This window comes from Aulonocara stuartgranti (assembly GCF_965226115.1).
Source record: "Aulonocara stuartgranti genome assembly, chromosome: 12".
Lineage (NCBI taxonomy): Eukaryota > Metazoa > Chordata > Actinopteri > Cichliformes > Cichlidae > Aulonocara > Aulonocara stuartgranti.
The window spans coordinates 38,631,067-38,656,221 of record NC_138948.1 but is presented as its reverse complement, the minus strand read 5'-3'; the positions used below and the strand labels follow the sequence as shown (position 1 = coordinate 38,656,221).

Here is a 25,155-nt window from a genome sequence, read left to right as displayed (position 1 = left end):
GGAGACACAGATACAGCACACGCAGCAGTACACTACAGGCCACTTACAGCTCTGCTGTAGCAGCAAAAACAGAAGTTTCCACTCTTGGACCTGCGAGCAGGTGTGATCCCGCCGCACTGAGGGTTAGGGCATTGTGACCTCGCCTGTTGGTTGTGTGCTTTTCACCATCATCCTCTCGGTGTTTTAAAACAACATGTGAGAACAAAGGAGGGATCTGAGGACCAGCGTTTGCTCCTTGGCATGTTTATCTCTCTGAAGTAACTTACTTCTAACTGTGTGTTGTATTTAACACAGTTTAACCAGCTGAGGCTTCTTTACAGCCTTTATCTTTCTGCAGTCAGAGTCGCACTCCGCCGACGTTCAGGTTGTCGTCATAGCAACGTGTCCAAGCATCCTACAGTGGAATTAATATGGAAGACGAGCGCTACCAAAAAGGTGGACGTTGAATCACGGATACACCTGCTGCTCAGTCTGTGGGTTTCGTCGCACTCGGGGGAAAATTCAAACTCGGGCAGTTCTCATGACTCGTCAACTGACGCTACTGACCAGCCAATCAGTGGCATACAGTCTGATGATGTCACATTTTAGTGCCTGCTCAGGTACTAAAAAAAGACCTGGGACCAGGTACTGTGGCCTAATGGAAAACCCTGAAGAATGTGGTGAACCGTGCCGAGTCGATCCGGCCTTTAGGTGAAGAGGCGATACGGGTTCTTCCCTTGGTTTTCTGTAATATGAACAGTCCAGATTACTGGACCCAAGATGTTCACAGTTAAACTCCAGCAGAGACGACAGACGGATCAAACCGCTGCCCGAGCCTGGTGGCTTGTGGGTAGAAACGGTCCCCGAATCTGCTGCTGTGGATTCTGCTGTAGCTCCTGCCTGACAGGAGCGTAGATGGTTTGGGTGGCTGGGATCAAACAGGATCCACTGGGCCTTCCTCCCACAGCGCTGCCTGCAGAGGTCCTGGATGCTGGTAGCTCAGACCTGGTGATCTGACCACCCTCCATAGAGCTTGGTGGTCCAGAGCGTTTCAGGTGCCACAGCAGGTCAGCTACAGCCAGACAGAATACTTTGCTGGTGCATCGACAGAGTCCATGCTAAATCTCAGCCGATGCAGAAACAACAGCTGCTGTTTCACTGTTTTTGTGACTACATCCACGTGATGTGAGAAGGTCAGATCCTCACTGATGTTAATCCCCAGGAACCATCCGACTCTCTCCACCTCTGTCCCCTCAGTGTAAATGGGGGTGTCCCCTCCACCCTGCAGTTTTCTGTGGTCCACAATGAGCTCCTTGGTCTTGCTGACGTTGAGCAGCAGGTTGTTGTCCTGACACCACGATGCCAGGGCACTCACCTCTGCTCTGTAAGCACTCATCTCCACCTGGACCGGCTGATTGTCAGTTTAGCCATAAGTCAACAAGAAGCTTCTGGTAGGAGAAGATGTGACGCTGCTGATCCGTGATCTGTCTGTCAGGAAGTCCAGGATCCAGGTGGATAAGGAGTCACTGATGTGCAGATTCCAAAGTTTGATGCTGAGCCTGGATGAAATTATAGTACTGAAAGCAGAGCTGCAGCTAATAAACAGCATGTGTGCTCCTATGGTCCAGGTGGGAGAGGGCCATGTGCGGAGCGACTGATCTGTTTGTCCTGTAGGCAAAGGACTGAGTGTAGCAGAGAGTGGAGATGTGAGCTTTCACTATACGCTCAAAGCACCTCAGGACTAGGGATGGGTATCGAAACCCGGTTCTTGTTGAGAACCGGTTCCCACTGTTTCAGTTCCTTGGAATTGTTTGCCATTCGATTCTCTTATCGATTCCAGTCGCCCTGAATGACGTCACCGCGTTGCGGAGCGTCATTTACCTGGCAGGAAACACGGCGGCTCAAACGCTCAAAAGTTTGGTTACACTTTATGAGAACGGATGACAACAGGGCAACTTGCAATACTTGCAAAGCAGATATTTCATTTAAGGGAGGAAACACTACGAATATGCAAAAGCATTTGCTCACAAAACACACGATGACCTTAAATGAATGTCGTGTTTTTAATTCTGGACTCGTGAATCTCAACCCGGCAGCAGCGGTAACGTTTGCACGTCCTCTCCCGTTAATGCAGCAGGTAAATAATCAACTAACAGTGCATATTATGTTAGCGCGATCTGCCTTATTACAAACCTGCCATTACTGTGCAGCAGAAGAATATTTATTTTATTATTTTACATTTACAAATGTTTTTCCTGGGGACCCTGTGACACCCATTGAAGAGCCGTAGGCTGGATCTCTTAAGATGTCACTGCTGGGTTTGTAAGGCCATGTTACTCCTGCATTTCTATCTTGTTCAAAGAGAAGATATAAAACAAAGCTCTGAGCTAATCGACCTTAGTGTTCTCCTTTTTAAACTCACATTAGGTTTCTTGGGGATGATGGTGGTCCATCAAATGAGGGGACTAAAGACAAAAGCAGTGACATGTCTGAAGACAGCTGCCAGTTCATGAGTGCGTGCTTTGAAAGCACCATGTTATCTGGCCCGGAGCTTCCTGATTCGCCGAAGGCTGGTCAGGATGTTGTGGCTGAGCGACGGAGCGTCTACATGCTGGGAGAACATTGGCAGAGCTTTCTTTAGTTTGGCTTTGTTGAAGTCGCCCGTCACAGTGGAAGCCCCTTTAGGGTGTAGTGCTTCCTGCTGGTCGATGACATCATACAGCTCGTCGCGTGGCAGCGTTGCGTCGGTGTGGGAGGGGATATAAACAGCAGTACAGAACACAGCTGTAAACTCTCCGATCAAGTGTCCAAGATCAAACTGTACACCCAAACACCATCGCTCAGTGAGTGTGCACACGCCACCTCCTCCCAGCGTCCCGACACCTTCCTCTCCTCGCAGTGAGCGGAGATGCCCGCAGCAACAACAGCCAAGGCCAGTGAAGTAAGCCATGTCTCCGTGCAAATAAAGACAGCTTGTTTTCCAAAGTTTGGACTTTAGCTAGAAGAATGCCGTCTGTTCATCAGCTATCAGGCTCTTTTCCAATCACGTAGCCGAGACAAGCCTCCATCCCAGTCTGCTGGTGTGGTCCCAGATAGTGAATGCTGTGGGCTGTGTAAGAGTCTCTCTGTCGTAGGTGATCAGTGCATCACGTTTCCAAAACATAAAAAAAAAAAAATGTTAAAAACATACGAAAAATGCAGAAATGAGGAGGACGCCAAGTAACAGCCAGCATCCTCACCGGCACCATGTTGTTCATTCATTTAGTTCCCTTTTGAAGTGTTAGAGTCTAAACACTCAGCACAGAGATGAGCACATCTCCGGGTTCTGATCTCTGTACTGCCCACTGCCGGGACTCCAAGGATCAGGGACTGAGCTCCTGCATCGGGCTGCTGGTTCCTCACATTGACATGTTACAATGATATGAAATAACAACCACAGAAATGAGAATGATGTTAGGACTGACCGTCCAATCAGCAGTGAGAAGGTCGGCATCAGACAGATACTCGCTGGCTCTTTCCACATCCTCCACCTCGCAGAAGAAGTCCAAGTAGTTCTGGTGAAGGTACAGGCTGAAGAACTCTCCGGACATGTGAGAACGCTCAACAACCAGCTGACAGGAGAAAGAGAAGACCAAAGACCGTTTATGCTCCTGTAAGTAAAGATAAATCAATGCAACAGCTGATCAGCACCTCAGGGTCCACTAGTAAGGCTGCTCTGTGATGATGCAGCAGGTGGGACGGTAGACCACGCCCACAACCACCCTCTGCTCCGTCAGCACCTTCATGTTTCTCTCCTGTCAATGACAATCACAGGCACAGTGCAGCAGCTTTAGTATCCACATGCTCATTCCTGCAGAAGATAAAGAGGTGAAACAGCAGCTGGACTGACAGCAAGCACGCTCCCCTAACTACACAGAACACCAGAGAAAAACACGGTTCTTCTTCTTCATTATTAAAAGGTTTCAAACTGACCGAGCAGATTTAGATTCATGTGATTTATTAAGCAAAGTCAGCGCAGAGTGACTGACGTCACAAGCAGCCAGTGAGACGATGCTGTGTTACATCCTCCTGTGTTTCACAGCTAGAATCAGGTCCTGGTTTCACTGTGTCGAGTCTCTTCTCCTCTAAACATAATGTTCTGCATTTTTCTTACATTTAACATTAATGTGTGCCTCCCTCTCGATTGTACAGTTTCTCCTGTTTGCTATTTATTCCTGCTGTCTGTCATTTAGATTTTATTCCAGAACAGTCGGTGGAGCACCTACAATCTCACTGTAAATGAACAATGACAATAAAGAGGTGGCAGGACCTGGTACTACTCATCACTGATGCGAGGACAACCTCAGGTTTGTCTTCAGCACTGATGAGCCAAGCTCTCCTTTAAACTCAATGACTTCATCAACTTCTTCAAATAAAATGTTAAAAAGATTCAAAGCCATCCCACAGGTGTGTGTGAGCACTGTGATACCTCCTGATGTTAGACCGCTTCTAATACAAAATATATTTTTAGAGTCAAATTCAATCACGTCTCCCTGTAAATCATCAGTGTGCATATTAAACTCTACTCCTGCCAGACTGCTCAAAGTCTGATCATTGCTTTCATTTATCTTTACCTATTCAAGTTGGTACGGCTGTACGAGCGTCACAGCGCTCCTTACTGCTGCGCAGCTTCTGTTTCTATGGTTTCATGGCGTGTTGTGTCTTTGTGTGACGCACGGATCACTTTCAGTCATCGGGGAACAGCGAGTGACGCTGAGGAAACAACGGATGAGCTACAATCCAAGATTTACTCCAACTGTTCTGTCCGACAGTGTCCTGGCTCCACCTGCTAAGCCTCAATGGAGCTACGGTCCGGACCGTACACCACCAGCACCGAAACAAAGGGAAGGGGTGGGGGCTTATGTACTCCAGGGCTGCAGACATAGAGGCCATGTCCATTCAGGCCTATTTATCTACCTTTGAGACAGTCGGGGACTAATGGTAGCCATAGTAACCATAGTTTACATCCCCTCCAATGCTAACGTTAGCTCATCACTCAGCCACCTCCAACTTCTCATCAGCAGACAGCTGAGAGAGCACCCAGCAGGCGTCCAGATTGCTGCTGGGGTCTTTAATAATGTTCGGCCCTAAACTCCACCAACATGTTAACTGTCCTACCAAGAGGGGCCAGGACACTGGACCATGTGTACAGTAACCTCAGGCCTCTCGCTGCTCCTCATCCCTGCCTACACCACCCTCAGGGGCCCCTCCACCCTCCGGTTCATTAAAACATGTCCAGATGATGCTCTCCTCAGGACTGCTTCATCTTTGGACAGCTGGACCTGGAGACAATGTGACAGTGACCAACACTATCCAGGTTTTCCCAAACCAAAAACCTGGATGATGAGAAAAGTCCAGGCTCTGCTCAGAGGGACGGCTCTCTGCACAGCCAGAGCCAACCTGAGGAGGGGGCATCAAACGGGCCGAGGAGGCCTGCAGGGGGAGGACAGAGGGCTCCTTCACAGACAACCCCCACCAGGTCTCACAGGCATCCAGGCCCTCTCCACCTTCCAAGCCCAGTGCCCCCCAACCCCCGACAGCAGCAGAGGAGCTCACCTGCTTCTTTCCCTGGTTTGAGACCACCCCTCCCACACAACCCCAGCCCCCCCCCCAAAGTTGGTCCAGTCAAGTCACTCAGCACTGGATCCCTGCAGGGCTGCGTTCTCAACCCCTACTGTTCACTATAGTTAGTCACAGACCAATTATATTAAAAACAGAACAGAAACTATGGCAGAACATAAGCAGGTCATTCAGCATGTGTTTTATTGTAGTGCACAGCTGACAGCGTGAGCACAGAGCCAGGAGGTCGAATGTGTTCAACAGATTCAACACTGAGTTACTGTAGTCAGCCTGCAGCCCACAGCCAAAGCCCTGACACCCCTTCCACACCTGTCACTTTCACTCACGGCCATGTTTAGAGACAAATAAGAAGACTCAGGCAAGTCCACAGGTCGAGGGTCGTGACTCCCAACACACTCAAACTGATCCACAAGGCCAGTAACACTGTGGGCATGGAGCTGGAGCTTTTTAAGGTGGTGTCAGATAAGGAAGAGCTGGACAGTACCTCCCACCCTTTACTATCTCTGCATGTGCTACAGAGGAAATATGGTGCAGTCTGACGTATACATTTAATCTGTAACATACTGGGATATTTATAATTACTACTCTTTGTATCTATTGTTTTGTTACAACTCTGTAATAAATCACATTATGTAATAGTTTGTTTAGTGATAGCTGTGACCTCATCATCTCCTCAGGGTTTGATTCAATGATTTTAATGTTCCTGTAAATGTTGTTGTGACTGAGGATTGGCTCACACCCACTCACCTACTATCTACCTAAAATTATACAGCAGGGCCTCTTAATGACCCTTAACTGAAAATGTGACTCCCAGCAGCTGCTCCACCCTGCTCCACCCTGCTCAGTGGGAGAGTCAGTGGGTTAAAGACATAAAGAAAACAGTGGGTGTTTATTAGCTGAGTTTGTTCACTTGGATAAATGTAAGTTTTGACAAAGATCAGACATTTTACTGTTGCCACTGCAGAGATGACAAAAGCAGCTGAGAGGAAGCTGAAAGTGGGAGTGACTAACGTTTGCAGTGCAGGATCTTTCCCAGTGCTCTGAACAAGAAGAGAGAGGCATCCTTCCCTCCAATGGCGAGCGCCTCTTCCTGTTTGGACTTCTTCTTCCTTTGACTTGTTGTGGAACCAGCTCTGCACAGTGACCTGTCCTTCTTTGTCCTCCATAAACCTGTTTCCAGTGACGTGCCTGAAAAGTTTTAGTGAGAATAAACTGAATCATTAGGATCAAAAGTCATTTATAGATAATTTAACATGTATTTGTACACTTACAGCTATCAGTGGGCAAACAGGAGAACTGGAGGCTGTTGACGGCACTGCGAATATCTCCCGAGCTTCCTGAACACAGTGTTTCCAACAGCGTCTGGTCTGGGACGCACATGCTTCTACAGCTCTGCTTAGAACAGCACACAAATACAATGCAGACAACAAACACAGACGCACACAAATGAATGTGAACAGAGTCTCACCTTTGCTGCCTCCTGGGTTGCAATGCAAGTGAGAACCTTCATCATTGCAGTTGGAGCCACTGGATTAAAGCTGGAACGAACACACACACACACACACACACACACACACACACACACACACACACACACACACACACACACACACACACACACACACACACACACACACACACACACACACACACACACACACACACACACACACACACACACACGTTCATTTCACTGCAGTTTACTGCATGTGGCGAATAAAAGTTGATGATGATGATGAAGTCAGTGTGAAATGGAATCATAACAAACATGTAAACGCTGTTATACAGCGAGAGGAACACAAACAGCTCTCTGGCCTTTGAGATGCACAAAATCAAAACTCGTGTGTAATTTTATGCATGCTGCATGATTATACATACATACAACTGTATGCATATTTAATGTTGCCACTAGGTGGCGCCTTAATGTGACCTCATATTGGTACGTAGATGCCTCCAGAGTCAGACTGCCAGTAAGCATGTAAAGGTCTGCGCCTTCCTGGCTGCTTCGCCCACACTGGGATGTCTGGTCTGCGCTTGGGGGGCTCGTGGGTGTCCACAGACCCACTGGGTGGGGCCTCCAGGTGAGCGAGCAGCTGCTGCTTGGTGCAGTTTGTCCCAGATCCAGACCAGTCTGTCTTGTCCCTTTACTGTGTGTCTGTTGTAACTGAGTGGACGACTGGTGTTGGGACACAGTGTGCAGATGGGCCAAAGACTTGGGTCATCAGTGGGTGGGGGGGTTAAGTGTGAGTGACTGACTAACTGAGCAAATGGCCTTTGTGTGTGCAGCTGTAGCTGGGTCTGGGGCCCGGAAATAACCGCTGCCCCTCCCTGGGATGCCTATAGGTGCCTCCCGCCCCATCTTTTCCTGCTGCAATGGGCGCGCAGATGTCGCTGAGACGTGTGGTCTGATTTCTTTGCACTGTGCATCCACATGTTCATCCTCCCACGGTTCATTTCAGGGTCTGAATGCATAATTAGCTGCTTATTTAATAAATCGAGCTCTGACTACACAAGGTTTGCAACTACGGACTCAGTGAAACCAAGATCTGAAGATGCCTAGGATGAAGTGTGTGTAACAGCTGGTTATCAAATCACATTCACAGTTTCCAGAACCTGATGCTGCTAATGCCCAGCTCCTCCTGGATGTCTTTGGGAAAAAGAAAGCGTGAACTGCCGTCTCCACTCAGGCTGTCTGACACTATGAACACCAGGGGGCACTGACTGGTCCTCACGAAACGCCTGAAAGACACAAGGACAGAATCTGAGAGCAGGAACCACACAGCACTGCTTTGGTGACACAAACATTATAAACCTTACAGTGCAGTCAGTGTACAGACCACTGCATGCAGCAAGGCTTCAATCAGGCCAACCTGGTCCTAAATGTAAACTAGGAATGCTGGTACTGGTGTAACTAAGTATTTACCCTGTAATCCTACCTTCAACACTTCAAAGAAATCATTAAAAGGACAGAAACAGGTTCTTGTTTGCTGTGTGAAAACAAATGAACTGTGAAAAACTGCAGGTATGATAAAAAGACGCTTTCTGTCAGCTTGGCACGACGAGGACGTGATTTTGGACTTTTCCAGAGTATTTAATACCATCAGGCCAGCCCTCATGGGTGAAAAGCTGACAGCGATGCAGGTGGATGCCTCGCTCGTGTCCTGGGTTGTTGATCACCTGACAGACAGACCACAATATGTGCGTCTGACAGCGTGGTCAGTAGCACAGAGGAACCACCAGGGGCTGTCCTCTCTGTACAAGCCCTCCATCTAAAGCACAAGTACACACTGCAAGACACTAGTGTCACATCCTCTCCTGAGAAAATAAGTCAATGATATGAGGGGCACCTCGATGTTGTCTATACTCAAAGGAAGAGATTTTAGGCAGCAGAGGAAATACCAAAGGTGACGTGCAGAGCTGCAGTGACTACAGGGAGATAAAGACTGGACCCTGAACACGCTGCTCTACAGATGTGATCTTTGATGTGAGAGTGCTGATGCAGAAGCACAGAGAAGGTCAGAAGGTCACTGTGCCGTTTACACGATGCTCTGGATTCATGTTGGCAGCACAGATGGCCCCTGGTAGGTTCAGCACTGGCTCCCATCCTGGTTCACCTGAGTTCAAAAAGCCTCAGCAGTGGCTTTGTAACCTTTTCTAGAGTGATGAACATCGACGGCTTTGTTTTCCAGCAGGTTCTTCTCACTGTGGCACCACCACGACCTACTTCAGTGCACTTATGATTCATCGGGTCTGTCAGTAATCACACCTCCATGTTGAAGCTGAACTTTCATCTTAATGTTGTTAATCACAGTTGATCCATGATTTAACCAGTGGGGCGATTACTTCCTCTACAGCGTGTGTGTAATGTGTGTGGATAGTTTTTACCCCTAATAAATAAAATCATTTACAAACTGCAGGTTGTATTTATTTGTTGATGCCTCCGTCTAACATGAAAATGTGTTTGATGATGTAAAACATGTGAAGCTGTTTGTCACGGCACAGAGTCCTGGGATCAGGTCTTACCTCAGGACCTCGTGCAGGGCTCCGGGCTGCCTGTAGAACTGGTTTGGCAGATCCTGAAGAGGCACACGAGAGTATAAATGCACGCATGTTAAACAAAACTGCGTTACACCACTATATAGTTTATATGCCACAGTTAATAATAATAATAATGGATTGCATTTATATAGCGCCGTTCGAGACCCTCAGAGCGCTTTACAACACCACTGTTCATTCACTCTCACATTCACACACTGGTGGAGGCAGCTGCAGGTGTAGCCACAGCTGCCCTGGGGCAGACTGACAGAAGCCAGGCTGCCATATCGCGCCATCGGCCCCTCTGGCCAACACCAGTAGGTGAAGTGTCTTGCCCAAGGACACAACGACCGAGACAGACAGAGCAGTTGTGATCGAACCGGCAACCTTCCGATCACAAGATGAGCTTCCCAACCCCCTGAACCCACCAAAGCCACAACATTAAAAATGAAAACAACACGGCACAGATCACCAGCACTGTGGTGTCTATGGGACCTTTCATTCAGTGGCTGAGCCCATGTGGGCTCCACGAGTCTGCAGACATCCACTGTGGCGTCTCCGTCTCTGCTGAAGTGCAGCACTGAGCTCACACAGGGCTCTGCTGTTTGACTCGTCCACGTGTCAGACGTGTCTTGCACTGCACACGTCCTCAAACACTAAATAAACGATGCAACTCGAGTGTTTGTGTTGCTGCTCGTGTCTCTGAGTCTTTGTGGTGCACTGCGGGGAGTCTGGTGTTGACGGTGAGCGTCCGACGGCTCTTTCTCATTAGTAACTTCTGTCCTTACTCTTTCACACGCCTCGTGGTTAGGTGGTAGAAGAGCTTTGTGGTGTCGGTGTCTGTACTGGGACCAGTTAGCTGCACTGTACAGTTTTCTGTTTTCATGGCTGAGCCGTGTTATAGACGCAGACCCACATTTAGGAACGAGCTCCTCGATGTGTTAGTGACCACTGCAAACTGCCAGTGAAAAACGACAGCAGTGAACTGTGTGACAGCACAAAACAAAGCATAACAGAGCATAACACGAGACGATGAATCGCAGCGCTGTTTTCACACCAGAGGAGTTTTGTTAAATGAGTTACACGCACTGAAAGAACAGATGCCTTCGACATCACCATGAATAACGAGGGATTTCTAACACTGCCTTCCAGCCCTGAGCTATGAGGAAATGAAGCAACAGTCAAACTGAAATACAGACCATAATATCTTCCCACAGCTGTACAGTCGTATTGAAATGAACAGCAGTGAAACACTGGAGTAGTCTCTGTGTGTCATACCTCCACCAGGATGAGCTTGTTGTGCGCGACTCCTCCATCACCTGCCATCTTCAGGCAGTTGTATTTGTTGGCTCTGAGGAGGAAATCCTGGAACTGTGACGACTGAGAGCTGGAGGAGAAGCCGTTCGTTCGCCACTCTAGTAAAAGTTTAGAGCATCAGAGACGAGAAGCAGAAGTCTGTATGCTACAGTGTAGGCACGTGGTCTTCTGTTAGTACTGGGATGGCTACAAGAACACAACACTGTCACTGTGCCCCCACACCCTCCAGCTCTATGCATTTGGTTACCTGAGGAGTAATCACCTGCACATATGAGAACAGACTCTGCATGCTAGACTTTTGGTATGATGTGCTATCTGGTTAACATGTATAGACTTCCTGATGAGCAGCGGTTTGCTCAGTGCAGATAAAACACACATGCAGAGCAAGATAAACTTCGCTCTCCATCTGGAACATCTCACATTTGCCAAAATGTCCTAATTTAGCACAAGTAAGGAAACAAGGAGCTTTGTCTCTGGTCAGTTACTTTGTTGTTGTGATGCTTCTTGTATAAATCTGACACAGCTGGAACGCACACATGGAGTTTCCAACCAGCTTATCCTGCTACTGACTTTTGTTTAGTGCAGTTTATTGGACTGGACGATGGAAGATTTGGCAAATACAACATTGGAAGCCACAGATGTATTTTCCTAACAAACGAGGCCCCATGTAAGGGCCAATAAACAGGCTTTCACAGCAATAACACACCAAACACACTTTCTTTGTTGTTCCAGTCCAGACAGAAACTGGTTATTATCCAGAGATGATCTGACTTAGTTTATACCTGTTAAATGAATTTGCATTATTAAGCACAGGTGAGGTTTAGTCATCACACTGAATTTCTACAGGTAACCTCTTCATGCTGATGACTGTCCCGCTGACACGTGTGAGGAGGACAGACAGATGTTTCCTCACCATGACTGCTGCTGTATGCTTCTAGGTTTGTGGGACTACTCCATTCCTGAACCCTGAGGCCCATCTCCAGGGACAGCACACGGACTGTGGCCGTCTTTCCACAGCCCGACGGCCCCGTCAGCAGCAAAATACCACTCTGTAGATGAAAGGCTCAAACTGAGTCTCCGACTTTACAGCCTCCTCAGACAACAGGGCCTAAAATGATCAGAACTCCGGCTGTGGCTGAGCCACGTGTCCACGCAGGGGAAGTTTTCCACCAGCAATCACTCATTTTCTTTTTGTCAGGGAGGATGAAGCATTATTATCTCTGTTACTCAAAGAAAAATCAGAGCATGAACTGCTTGAACGTGATTACTTCACTCAGTGTACGAATGCAAAGCGTAGTTACCTTTGTGTTGGTGTGAACTCTGATCCACTTCTCAACTTCCTCCATCTTCTTCTTGTGGACAGCTAGTTCAGCCTACACAGATGGACACACCGTAGCATAAACCGCTCAGTACACAGTCAGCGCTAATACCTCGTCACAAACACAGGACGGGATCATTCATCTTCCACACAAACACAATCAAACCTGCAACAACTGATAATAAACATTAAGACAGATTTAGTCTCAAGAGGCCTTTAAACTTCAAATGAACTTCTCCCAAGTGCTGATTGGCCAAACCTACAAACATACTGTTCAAAACATGAAAGGAACACATTGAAAGCATCAGATCTCAATGGAGAGAAATCGTCCTGTAGATCTACACTGACTGTGTAACGTGTCAGGAATTAAAGTCAAGATCAGTCTACAGACACCCCAAAGTCAAAGTGGAAAAATGATGTGACAGGCTAGTTTGTAATGGCCCCTGCAGGCAAACCTGGCAATGTCACAGCATGCTCTGTGAGATGACAGAGTTGTGGGAGACCTCCTCAGACATCACTGAGCTCATGGACAGCTGCTCGCTGGCAGATGGAACAAGAACTGAGGCTACGTTCACTCTGCAGGTCTTGATGCTCAATTCAGATTTTTGGATCAAATCTGATTTTTCTGTCTGCTCGTTCACACTACAAATAAAATGTGACAGCAAACGCGCTCTAGTGTGAACGCTCAAAGCAGCGCAAAAGAAGACGTCACACACAACGCGCTCTGTTTAGACCCAGACCAACAGTGTCATGTGACTGATGGCCTTAATATAAAGACTTCGGACCTTACGTTTCCCAATTTTTGCTTTAAGTTATTTTGTTATCTACATTTGGCCTAATAATGATCCTTACTGCTGTTTTAGAGGAGCTTCAAAGGATAGCTGAAGATTTCTGTCAGAATCTGCAGATTATACAGTACAAATAAAATGTTCACGTTTCTCCAACGTTGTTCCCAACAGTTTCACTGGATGTCCAGGAAGCGTTCGCGATGTCTTCTCCGGCGCTGATAGTTGGCGTCTGTCTTGTGTCAGTGACGTAAAAGACGGATTTAATGCGACGTGACCATCAAACAGCAGTCGCAGATTTGTATCGTATTCAGCAACACATACCAAAGTGACCCAGGTCTGATTTGAAAATATCGGATTTGTGCCGTTCACACTGTCACACCATGATCGGATAGATGGTCGCACAGGGTCAGAAGTCTTTCGCCTGCAGTGTGAACGTAGCCATAATATCCCAGAGGTGTTCTTTTGGATTGGTGTCATTCAGCGTGGGGGCCAGTCAATACTATGAATCCCTTCATCCACACTTCAAATCCTGTCTCCCCCCCACCCTGGACCCCCACCAATTCGCATACCACCAGAACAGGAGCACAGAGGATGCAGTCTCCATCGCACTCTGTCCTCTCACACCTGGACAACAACAACACCTACGCCAGAATGCTGTTTATAGACTTCAGTTCAGCGTTCAATACAATCCACCCCTCACAACTCATCAGGAAACTGACAGACCTGGGCATCAGTGCCCTCATCTGCAAATGGTTACTGGACTTCCTGACCAACCGCCCCCAACATGTCCGGTTGGATAACCGCTGTTCATCTACCATCACGATGAACACCGGTGTACCACAAGGCTGTGTGATGAGCCCTTTCCTCTACTCCCTCTTCACCCACGACTGCAGACCTGCTGATGGTTCCAACACCATCATTAAGTTTGCAGATGACACCACGGTGATTGACCTCATCAGTGACAACGATGAGGCCGCCTACAGGGAGGAGGTGGATCGTCTGGCTGAGTGGTGCGACACAAACAACCTGCTGCTTAACACCGAGAAGACCAAGGAGCTCATCATGGACTACAGGAGGAATGCTGACCCACATCCACCCATCCACATTAAGGGGACGGCTGTGGAGCGTGTGAGCAGCTTCAAGTTCCTGGGAGTCCACATCTCCGAGGATCTCACCTGGACGACCAACTGCTCCAAGCTGGTCAAGAAGGCTCACCAGCGCCTCTTCTTCTTGAGGACTCTGAGGAAGAACCACCTGTCCTCAGACATCCTGGTGACTTCTATCGTTGCACCATCGAGAGCATCCTGACCAACTGTATAACAGTCTGGTACGGGAACTGCTCTGCCTCGGACCGGAAGGCGTTGCAGAGGGTCGTGAAAACTGCCCAGCGCATCGCCGGAGCACCACTTCCTGCCATAAAAGACATCCACAGGAAGCGGTGTCTGAAAAGGGCTGGGAAAATCATCAAAGACCCCAGTCACCCATCACATGGACTCTTCACCCTCCTGCCCTCTGGGAGGCGCTACAGGAGCCTCCGGACTAAGACCACCAGGTACCGGAACAGCTTCTTCCCCACAGCTGTCAGACTCCTGAACTCTGCCTCCTGACATCTGACCCACGTTAACACATGGACTGGACATACACACACCCACAACCACCTACACACACACACACAATGGACAACTGTACCCTCAAACACACAATAATAACATGGACTGAACCACCACTCACAACCACTAGCACTTTATATAGCCTCTGTAGAAACTATCTACACCCTCACTTATCTTAACTGCACTGCTGTATAGCTCTGTGTAAATAATCATTCTGTACATTCGATAATCTTTAATCCTACAACTGTTTACAACTTGCATAGTTCCCATTTCTGTATAGCTGTATATCTCAGATTCTGTAAAGTTATTTATTTCATATTCTGTATAGTTTTTCATATTTATATCCTGTTCATAGCCTGTACATAGCTTGTACTCACTACAGCCTGTACATACTTATAGTTATAGCATATTCATAACATACTTCATACCGTGTACATTATAACATACCATAATAGACCCATTTCTGTAATATACTCACATATCTATATTATTGCTAATATATATTGTAATATATCTATATCATGGCTAAAGCACTTCTGGATGGATGCAAACTGCATTTCGTTGCCCTGTACCTGTGCATGTGCAATGACAATAAAGTTGAATTCTATTCTATTCTATCCTCCAGGAGCGACTGCATACTCTCACCACATGAGGCTGGGCATTGCTGTGCACCAAGAGCAGCCCACTGCACCAGCATACAGCCTGACCATAGGTCCAAGGGTTTCAGCCCAGCACCTAATGGCAGCCAGGGCGCTGTTGCTTACCCTGCAGAGGTCTGCGCGTCCCTCCATGGGTATACCTCCTCAGACACCGCTGAACCACCAGCAAACCAGTCATGCTGAATGACTTTACAGGGATGTTCTCCACAGGTTCTCGAGACCCATTATGTCTACCACATGTGCTTTCAGCTCTAAGCCTGCTCTCATCTTTGAAAATGACCTGGCGTCAGAGGTGCCAATTCTGGAACTCGATGGTAAATGCCAATCAGGCTTCATGGTGCCAGGCAGTGAGCACAGGGTCCACTAGAGGACACCGGGGCCTCGGCTGACCCTCGGAAGTCTAATTCTGATTGTTTGGTCAGAAACATTCACACCAGTGGTCTGCTGGAGGTCATTTTGTAGCTCTGACAATGCTCATCGATACTGGCCCTGCTGATAGGTTAAGGACCTTTACAGCCTTGTCCAGCTCTCCTAGAAGAACTGCCAGTCTCCTGGAATCTCCTCCAGCTGTGCTGGGAGATGCAGCAATGCTAATGTATTGATCCTGGAGCATGACTACCTGTACAGCCTCTGTAGGGTCCAGGTGTCACCTCATGTTACTGGTTGAGACAACGAGCCCAGACAAATGCAAAACTAGTGCAAAAACAAAAAAGATGAGGAGGTAACTATCAGGGACCTCCGCCTGTAAAACCACTCTCGTTTTGAGAGTTGTCTCGTTGTTGCCCCTCTGGCACACCTGTTACTAATTTCACTAACACCAAATTTACTGTCCTGATGCTTTATTCTGATTAAAAAGTGGGTCTTTCTGTGACTGGACTCTGTTCCAGTCTACAGTTACCTCTGGTGAGACCCTGAGTGGGTAGAAGGTTTCCCATCAGGGGACTCCATCGTGCTATGCAGGGCCTTGAAAGCTCACGACAGCATGCCGGACTTGAACCTGAGCTGACGTGGGTGGACTGTGTTGTGAAGGGCAGTTTGTACATGACAAGCAAAGGTGCTGACCTGTGAGCGGGGTGAGTATTTGTCCACCCAGGGCTCATTCTGGTCCAGTTGAGACGACTCCTTCAGCAGGTAGGAGACGCTAGCTTCTCTTTTCCTCTTCCTCTTTATCTCAGCCTTGGAGCATAAAACAGGGTTGCCATTTCTTCTTCCAGAAAGAGAAGAACATTCCTCTCTCAAATCAATAAAGGACGGATCCACCCAATGGTTTGCCTGTTATATATATAGGAAGTAGAGCAGGGCGATATGACCAAAAATATTTATCACGATATACATTTGAAAATTTGTGATAACGATATAACTGACACGAGAAAATACTTTACAACTCCTCAACTTTATTAGTGCAAAACAAACCCCAAAAAAACCATAAATGTATTTTCACTTAAACAAGCAGCTGTTTTTTTATGTGCATTAAAGCTACATCGTTTCATTCAACGATCCGCTTTCGCTCTCCTCATTCGCCATCGCCGCCATGCTTTTTCTGCCATGTGCGTATGAAAACAAAGGCACTGCACATGCGGTTTTACTCATATTGTATCGCGATATTTTATTTTCTTATCGCTGCCTAACATTGTACCGGTATTACCATGAACGGTATAATATGATATATGATGATATGGCCCAGCCCTAACACGAAGTACAAAAAATACATAATTTATTGATGCAAAACATGACAAAAGAGGTACTTGGCTGCTCTGTGCTTAATGGAGAGCTAGTACCTCAAAATAATGGTACGAGAATCAGGTCGGGGAAAGATTACATTCCTTAATAAACATGTGAGATGCAGGTGATACCTGAACAGGTACAGCTATGTGGAAAACACAGCTTTCAGCAGGATCCATGCAGTCCTCTGACATACTAATACAACCTTACTGCTTCCACAGGAATCAAGTGTGACCAGAACATTTGACAGTTTGCTGGTCTTAAGTATTTGAGGTGTGTATTAGCACATCAGAGTGATTACTGTACGATCCTAAATAATGGTTGGGTCAGTGCTGGTTGGGCTGTATGAAAGAAGCGTCAGAGTTTTGCGAAGTTTAGTGAAATAAATATATTTAAACCAAACAGAAATGAACACTGAAACTCTACTCTGGACACTGCTCACGCAAACAACGTCATATGGACGTGGATTATGTAAATGGAAGCACTTTGTAATAAAGTAACGGTTTCTATACTTCCTGTTTGCAGTGTGACCCCACTGACCCCGGGCTCCCCTCCCTCCCGAAATCCACTGTGTTACTTACCCTGCGCTCAGTAGCTTTATCTGCCACAAGCTTGTTCATCCTTAAAGCTGCTGTTTCCCATAGAGAACAGTAGATTAGTGAAGGACCGGAGACCTGAACAGCTGCTGGCGACGAAACGAGAGAGAAAACACAGCCCGTAAATATCGCAGCACTCGGGACAACATCTCTAACTTACTGCGTCTGTTAGTTAAGCCACAGGGACCAGACTCCAGGACCTCTGTCGAGTGTCAAACTCATAACAAACGTCTCTCAGGCTACTGTTGTTTAGCTAATTACACATTTCACAGTTTATATTCGGACGGCAGCTTCTGTTAAGCTAATATAACTTCGCTTTACCTCGTACGAAACACAGCTGGCTTTTCAGAGATTCGCACTCTTGTCCGGGCACAATGGAAACTTCAGTTTGAACCAATCACACGTATGTTTCCCACACACTTCGTGCGGAGCTGTAAAATTTAAACTCCGACAACTAATTGTCTAACTGTCGCTAACTGACTGCTCACTGACGTAATATTGACGTAAAGCTTCAGTTTACGGCAGTGGAATCAGTCCGGTTATAGCGTACAACAAAACAAAGTTTTACATCGAACTGGTTCCCAGTTTTCCAGGTTTGTTAGTTAACTCTGGCCGTTACTGGTCTGACTGGAATGACATGGAGGAATAACAGCACTGCTCTGACTTTCAGGTGTCGATCATCAAACACGTGTCTGCTGGAGCTATGAAGACGAAGAAGCAACCGAACATCCTGCTGACAGGTTCGGTACATTTATACACCTGGTTACTCGCTGCAGTTACCCTACTGCAGACGCGAAGCCTGCGCTGCGGTTAAATGTCGGGTAGTTAGTAGGTGTTCAACATGTTTGTAATCATGGGAGCTGAGTCCATGTGGTCTGATCTCAGCCATCGCGTCCTGTGAAGCTGCAGCTGCGATAATAACGATGATAAAAATGGTGTACAGTGTATTTGGATGCTGTTAGATATGTACCCGTCCCACGCACACAGAGGGGTGACATGATGAACAACCCGAGTAATTATGTCGCGGGGTATACTGGAGCGTTTGCCCCTTGGACCCACGTGTCAGCACACCAAAGTTATTCTGACTGATTATACGGTGAAACGTCTCTGTTCGCGTGGAGCTGCCGTGTCCCACAATGATCGTGCACACGGGGGAGGATGAAGTGCTGTGTTTTGGAGCGGGGCGTTAGATTGTGCTTACTCTTAGAATGAATGCCAGAGCACACTGAAGGTGTTCCAGCAGCTTCAGGTCCATGTAGCATCTATTATTTATCTTTACTATAGTTCCACCTTTAAGCATGTGAGTAACCTACCAACCCGTTATATAATCAAAGGTACAATAACCACTAATGTCATGATAACCTGGGACCTCCAATGGGGGGGCTCGTGTGGACCTGATTGACCTGAGGCACCAACCAGAGCGCAGCAGGGTGCTCACCTGTAATGGCCCTGGTTTTCCTGAGACAGGAGGATCTGGCGATGGTCTCCGGGGGTGGCAGAGGGCAGCCAGTGACTTTCTTGGTCAGTGTTAAGTATCCTCTGTGCAGCCTTCCTCTTCTCAGCAGTGGGTCTTGAGTACCAAACACCAGGCAGTAGGAGAGCACGCGCTCCACTGAGGAGCAGTAGAAGGCCAGCAGCAGCTCCTGGTCCAGGTTCTTCTTCCTGAGGACACGGAGGAAGTGTAGCTGCTTCTGGGCCTTCTTCACCAGGGTGATGGGTCCAGCTGAGATGTTGGTGCCCAGAAACCTGAAGGTGTTCTCCATTTTTAATGAGGGGGGAGTGTCTGTGCCTCCTGAAGTCGGTTATGAGTTAAATGGGTAAACTAGATGTATGGTCAACAGAAGATTAAAATATCATCACTATCACTACTTTATAGCCTTGAGTCACAGCAGAGACGGTTCCCAGCAGCTGAAACCCCCCAGTAGCACCACTATCACTGTATTTCTTACTTCTACTGAATTATTAAATGCCAGGTGGGTAGTTGAAGAACAAAACTGAGCATTTTACTGCAGAATCAATCGGATGCTCATCACCAGATGGGGTAAAGTCAAATCTTTAATATAGACTAACTTTGAATTTGAATTCAGCTGTTAACTCTTCTTCCTACAGGGACTCCCGGAGTTGGAAAAACCACTCTAGGAAAGGAACTGGCCCAGCGCACGGGGCTGACCTATGTCAACATAGGAGACCTGGCCCAGGAAGGTAAAGGAACTTTGGGAACTAATGGACATTAAGACAGAAACATCTACCATGCTAAGGACAAAGATCGTTCTGAGAATAAACTCAGAACTTTGGGATTAAATGAAATAGTGCTGTGACACAAAGGCTGACTGTGGAGATGACAGCTGTCACAGCTGCTGTGGCCTCCACAGATTCCCTCTGGTACATGAGTGGAACAGACTGGTCTTATTGTTTCTTCTGATGTCACACACATGATTTGTGTTCCACGAGGCTGGAGCCATCAACATCCTGGCATTTGTACCCGTCCACTCTGACCAGGTGCAGCTGTCTGCACCATCTTTTCCATGTTCTTATACTTACAGCACACGGTGTCTGTGACCCAAAGCAGAAATCATGTTCTCAGGACAATTATTACACTTTCACTAACTCGTCTACACAAAGTGATTTACAGCCAGTGATTCTGTTGATGGCCCTGCTTTCAATCACACTGAATCTGAACTCTGCATGGATCATTTTTTCCTCCAGGACAACTGTTTGATGGATATGATGACGAGTACCAGTGCCCCATTCTGGATGAGGACAGGGTGAGTGAACTTCCACACTGGACTGTAGAGCAGAGAAACACAACGATGTCTGAGGCAGAGATTATATTTAACTAAAACTTAACTAACATTTATATTCTCCAGTACCTGCTACTTTTTCAAAGAGCCTGCCACCAGTTACTCAGTCAGTGACATCACTTGAGTCACGAGAGCGACTCCTTCCTGAAAATCCAAACCACTTTTTTTTTTTAATGCCCAACAATGAGCACAAACACAGTCTGACAACAACCCACAGACCAGCAGCAGGAAGGTTTTTGAAAGAGAAAACGATCAGATTTGTGAGCTGAAGGTAATAACTGTGCATAAATGATCAGGTGGATGCATTTGTAAAATGGATCGGAGCGTGTGTTCATGTGTACATCTTAGTTTACGCCTGTGCAGCACATTGTAAGCATCTGCAGCCTTTTGGAGACACATTTCTCTCCATCATTAAAACAGGGGAAGAAAGAGGGCCTGTGAATCTGTCCACAGCTGTTAATGTGCTGAGCTTTATTAATATCATTATTACAACAAATGATAAATGTCTGGATATTTTGCCACAGCACACTTTGATGGTTCCCCCTCTCAGAGCCCACCTCTCCACTAAGTTGATGGATTTCTCTTTATTATTTCTAGCAGAATTTTGCTGCTTGCAGACAAAACAAACGTTTTGCTAACGGTGCAGGTACACTGAGGGAGTGCATCGAGTGTCAGTGTTGGAGCTTGTTGGTGTTCTGCAGGTGGTGGATGAGCTGGATGAAAAGATGAGTGAAGGAGGCGTGATCGTGGACTATCACGGCTGTGACCTGTTCCCCGAGCGCTGGTTCGACATCGTTTTTGTCCTGCGCACAGACAACACCCAGCTGTACACTCGACTGGAGGCCAGGTAACAACACCTGGGTTTGTTTCTGCTCACAGAGCAGTCGTCACAGCGCTGTCATGTTACAGGCTTGCTCCACAGTGGACTACACTCAGTGTTCACATAAGACCTCAGAATGACAAAGTAACACAAGCTGAAATTCTTGCAGATTTATTAAAAATAAAAAAAACAAATTTAACATGTGCATAAGCCTTTGCTCAAAACGTTGAGTCACCTTTGGCAGTATGAGTACGACGCTACGAGCCTGGTGTGTCTATTTCTGGACATTTCTCCCAGATTTCTTTGCAGAACCTCCATCAGCTTTATCAGGCCTGTGCAGAGATGTTCGGTGGGGCTCACTGGGCTCCAGATGGGTCACTCAAGGACAGCATGGTCCCAAAGTCACTCCTTTGTTATCTTGGCTGTGTGGTTCAGTCTTTGTTTCATCAGACCAGACACTTCAGTTTCTCGTGGTCTGAGTCCTTCAGGTGACACTTGGCCACTTCCCAGTGGGCTGTCATGTACCTTTAACCAAGGAGCAGCTTCTGTCTGGCCACTTCAGGGCTGATTGAAGGTTATCCTCTCTCCACAAAGCCACACCGGAGCTCTGTCAGAGGGATCATCGGGTTCTTGGTCACCTCCCTGACTAAGCCCTTTCTGAATGAATCGCTCAGATTGGAAGAGTCCCGCTGGTTCATTTGTTGGTGGCTCTGGGTGCAGATACAGTCCTCTGTGGTCTCAGACAGTTCCTTACACTCCATGGACTGGTTTGTGCTCTGACGTTTACTGTTACCTATGGGACCTTATATAGACAGGTGTGTGTCCACGTCCGGTCAACTGGATTTCAAACAGGTGGATTCAGCCAACTTACAGAAACATCTGACAGATGATCAGTGAAAACAGGACGACTGTGATTACTTATCTACTAGGGGTGCAACGATACTGGTATCGATATTGAACCGTTCGATACAGTGCTTTCGGTTCGGTACGCATATGTATGAACAATACAAAATTTGTGATTTATTTTATCAACTTTCCTTCTGACGATGCTGTCTGTGTTGAGCGCTCAGTGAATCTGCGTTCGACTACTCCGCCTAGGCTCGACAGTGCAGCCTAGGCGGAGTAGTCGAACGCAGATTCACTGAGCGCAGGGCAAGCTAGCAGACAGAAGTTAAGCTCTCCTTGCAACATGGCAAATTGAACCTCCCCCACTCTCATTCGATTGTGGCTCAAGAGTTGGGAGTTCGCCTTGTAATTGGAAGGTTGCCGGTTCGAGCCCCGGCTTGGACAGTCTCGGTCGTTGTGTCCTTGGGCAAGACACTTCACCCGTTGCCTACTGGTGGTGGTCAGAGGGCCCGGTGGCGCCAGTGTCCGGCAGCCTCGCCTCTGTCAGTGCGCCCCAGGGCGGCTGTGGCTACAATGTAGCTGCCATCACCAGTGTGGGAATGTGTGTGTGAATGGGTGGATGACTGGATATGTAAAGCGCTTTGGGGTCCTTAGGGACTAGTAAAGCGCTATATAAATACAGGCCATTTACCATTTTACCATTTACCATTCAGATCTGGCGTTTGGAACTATTTTGGTTTTCATGTGAAGTATGACCCTGAAGGTAAGCGCGTCATGCACTAAAGTAAAACAGTATGTTGGATGTGCCATGCAATGCTCAATTACATGGGTGGGAGCTAGTGTGTTAGCGCAGTTAGCTCGTTAACGTGTTGGCCGTCCAGCCCCACGCACGGGGCGATCCGCGGTAGCTCGTTAACGGAGATTTGCCGTGTTGTGGCGTTAACGTCATTTCAGATTAACGCTGACAGCACTAGTGGGACAACAACGAATATGACTGCACATTTACGCCGACATCATCCTCGTGCAAAGACAAGTGGAAGCAGACAAAAACAACAAGCAGCATGCTACAAACTTTACCCGAGTCATTTAGACAGGCGTTAGCACAGGATTCTCCTTATGGGGACCTGATATGTTTAATATGCTGCTGAGAATATAGCCCAGAAGAAGCGGATAGTATAGCTTTTATTTTGGAAAGAGACATTTCTCTGTAATAAACTCTCTTTTCCAAAGATGAGTGATTCCTCCGTCAGATTTATTTTTTTTCTTATTACTTTGTTTCAGCAACATTAAATTTAAAAACTGTCCTTTTGAGTTAAATATATATATTTATAATTCTGATAAGTGACAAATTTTAAAAAGGGCATGAACACTTTTTTGTATCGAAAAAATATCGAACCGTGAATTGTGTGTATCGTTGCCCTGTTAGCTACATGTTTTTGTTTTTAATACATTTGGAAGAATTTAAAGCAAAGCCCTTTTTTACAGGTGCGAATGGAATTTGAAGAGTTTTGAAACGAGGCTGCAACATGACAGCGTTTGATTTGGAGGGAAATACATTTGTTGCTGAAGTGAAAACGATGAGATTTCTGATTCATGAATTAATCATAGTTAAATAATGTGATAGTTCTTCACTACAGTGTTAGCCTGCAGTACTACACTGGTTTTGTCATTGAATTATTACGTAGCATATGGCAGCTATTAACAGTTTGAATTTAAAACGGTGCTTTTGAAGTTGTGACACCGTCTGCTTGGACAAACACATTCAGCCTCTGTGGCTGGGAGCTAAGACACATGGCTGACTGCAGCTCCAAGCTCTAACCAGCTTCAGCACCTTCTGCATACAGACGAGAGCAGAGCTGTCACTGCTTGTGGTAAATGTAGCTCTATCATAGGCATCACAGTCATTCTCTACTCCTGGATAATGACTGTGAACATGTGGCTGAGCCATCCAGGTTCCAGAAATAGCAAGTGCTGTGAGACTTGTCTTTTTTTTCCGTAAGAAAGCTGTAAAAATGAGAACTTCCAGGAACTCGTCTGCAGCCACAGTGTCTGGTTCCCTGTCCCTTTGTATTTGAGTGATAATTCATCGTTTTAACCATTGAACCAAGTTGTCCCTGTCTTCTTTGTGACTGAAAGGGGCTACACGGGAAAAAAGCTGCAGGACAATGTGCAATGTGAGATCTTCCAGACCATCTATGAGGAAGCCATGGAGGCCTACAGTAAGGAGATTGTCCACCAACTTCCCAGCAACACTCCTGAGGACATGGAGCACAACCTGGAGCAGATAGTGCATTGGACTGAACAGTGGATGAAGGACCATAACTAGGAGGTGACCTCACTGGGTCAACAAGAGTCAACAATTAAAACCTGAATTGTATCATTTCTGAATCTGCGTTTACTGTCATATTGAGCAAAAGTTTTGAATTTGTTTGTATTTTGTTTCCAATGACCCGACTTTCTTGTAATTGGTCTTGAGCAGGGGTGTCGAACTCCAGGCCTCGAGGGCCGGTGTCCTGCAGGTTTTAGAGATCACCCTGAGTCAACACACCTGAATCACATGATTAGTTTATTAGCAGGTTTCTGGAGAACTACAAGACATGTTGAGGAGGTAATTTAGCAATTTGAATCAGCTGTGTTGGATCAAGGACACGTCTAAAACCTGCAGGACACCGGCCCTCGAGGCCTGGAGTTCGACACATGTGGTCTTGAGCAATAGTTGGACAGACTTTCAAAGTGTCTCTTTGGACAGTGCCTGCTTTTGCACTCAGTTTTTATCCAGTCTTTGTACAGTTTTCAGAAAGCATGTTGTTTAGCTACATGACCTATGAATCAATTGTCACCTAACTGAACGAATGAATCAGTGTTGTCTAGATTTAGATGGAATTCTATGACAGACAAGGCAAATAAACCATTGTAATTGGATCTTTAGGCATTTTGTTACTAGCCACACAGTTTGTTCTCATGTTGTTAGTTCAATCTGTGATTAAAGGCCAAAGAAAGCAGCGTTTGACGTAGGTACTCAACCTTTTGTGAAGTTCTCCAAGG

General features: G+C 46.8%; 3 protein-coding genes across 6 annotated transcripts in view; 1 reads left to right on the top strand and 2 right to left on the bottom strand.

The window, feature by feature from the left end:
- rad17 (RAD17 checkpoint clamp loader component) overlaps positions 1 to 18,077 on the bottom strand; it is a 23,533-nt gene extending 5,456 nt beyond the window's left edge. The window contains exons 1-13 of one of the 3 annotated variants that reach the window (XM_082555321.1): positions 17,965 to 18,077; positions 17,629 to 17,732; positions 16,388 to 16,597; positions 12,252 to 12,323; positions 11,864 to 11,999; positions 10,912 to 11,048; positions 9,622 to 9,674; positions 8,212 to 8,337; positions 7,067 to 7,136; positions 6,870 to 6,990; positions 6,610 to 6,786; positions 3,670 to 3,773; positions 3,444 to 3,590 (exon numbers count right to left, since the gene is read on the bottom strand). In XM_082555321.1, the coding sequence (XP_082411447.1) occupies positions 3,444 to 3,590; positions 3,670 to 3,773; positions 6,610 to 6,786; positions 6,870 to 6,990; positions 7,067 to 7,136; positions 8,212 to 8,337; positions 9,622 to 9,674; positions 10,912 to 11,048; positions 11,864 to 11,999; positions 12,252 to 12,323; positions 16,388 to 16,597; positions 17,629 to 17,667 (1,392 nt within the window). In that variant the 5' untranslated portion in view covers positions 17,668 to 17,732; positions 17,965 to 18,077. Of the gene's footprint in view, positions 1 to 3,443; positions 3,591 to 3,669; positions 3,774 to 6,609; positions 6,787 to 6,869; positions 6,991 to 7,066; positions 7,137 to 8,211; positions 8,338 to 9,621; positions 9,675 to 10,911; positions 11,049 to 11,863; positions 12,000 to 12,251; positions 12,324 to 16,387; positions 16,598 to 17,628; positions 17,761 to 17,964 lie in introns of those variants that run through there. The other 2 variants (XM_082555322.1, XM_082555323.1) reach the window with 2 other exon arrangements.
- On the top strand, positions 17,659 to 25,112 carry ak6 (adenylate kinase 6). Of its 2 annotated transcripts, none has more exons than XM_082555363.1 (6): positions 17,659 to 17,764; positions 18,314 to 18,383; positions 19,753 to 19,845; positions 20,350 to 20,408; positions 21,146 to 21,291; positions 24,247 to 25,112. In XM_082555363.1, exons 2-6 carry the CDS (start codon positions 18,347 to 18,349, stop codon positions 24,434 to 24,436), a joined length of 525 nt encoding a protein of 174 aa, XP_082411489.1. In that variant the 5' UTR covers positions 17,659 to 17,764; positions 18,314 to 18,346; the 3' UTR covers positions 24,437 to 25,112. The 2 variants fall into 2 exon arrangements, with proteins under 2 accessions (XP_082411489.1, XP_082411488.1); XM_082555362.1 differs by lacking the exon at positions 17,659 to 17,764 and adding an exon at positions 18,125 to 18,236.
- On the bottom strand, positions 18,390 to 25,155 carry LOC309719314 (uncharacterized protein). The gene is made up of 2 exons (XM_082555364.1): positions 25,135 to 25,155; positions 18,390 to 19,435 (listed from the first exon to the last, which is right to left on the bottom strand). The coding sequence occupies exon 2, from the start codon at positions 19,404 to 19,406 to the stop codon at positions 18,996 to 18,998; it is 411 nt and encodes a 136-aa protein (XP_082411490.1). The 5' UTR covers positions 19,407 to 19,435; positions 25,135 to 25,155; the 3' UTR covers positions 18,390 to 18,995.

Coding starts and splice junctions, on each gene's coding strand:
- ak6 (XM_082555363.1), top strand. CDS start 18,347: ATGAAGACGAAGAAGCAACCGAACATCCTGCTGACAG. Junction 19,846..20,349: donor AGGAGACCTGGCCCAGGAAG/GTAAAGGAACTT, acceptor TTTTTCCTCCAG/GACAACTGTTTGATGGATAT. Junction 20,409..21,145: donor CCATTCTGGATGAGGACAGG/GTGAGTGAACTT, acceptor GGTGTTCTGCAG/GTGGTGGATGAGCTGGATGA.
- LOC309719314 (XM_082555364.1), bottom strand. CDS start 19,406: ATGGAGAACACCTTCAGGTTTCTGGGCACCAACATCTCAGCTGGACCC.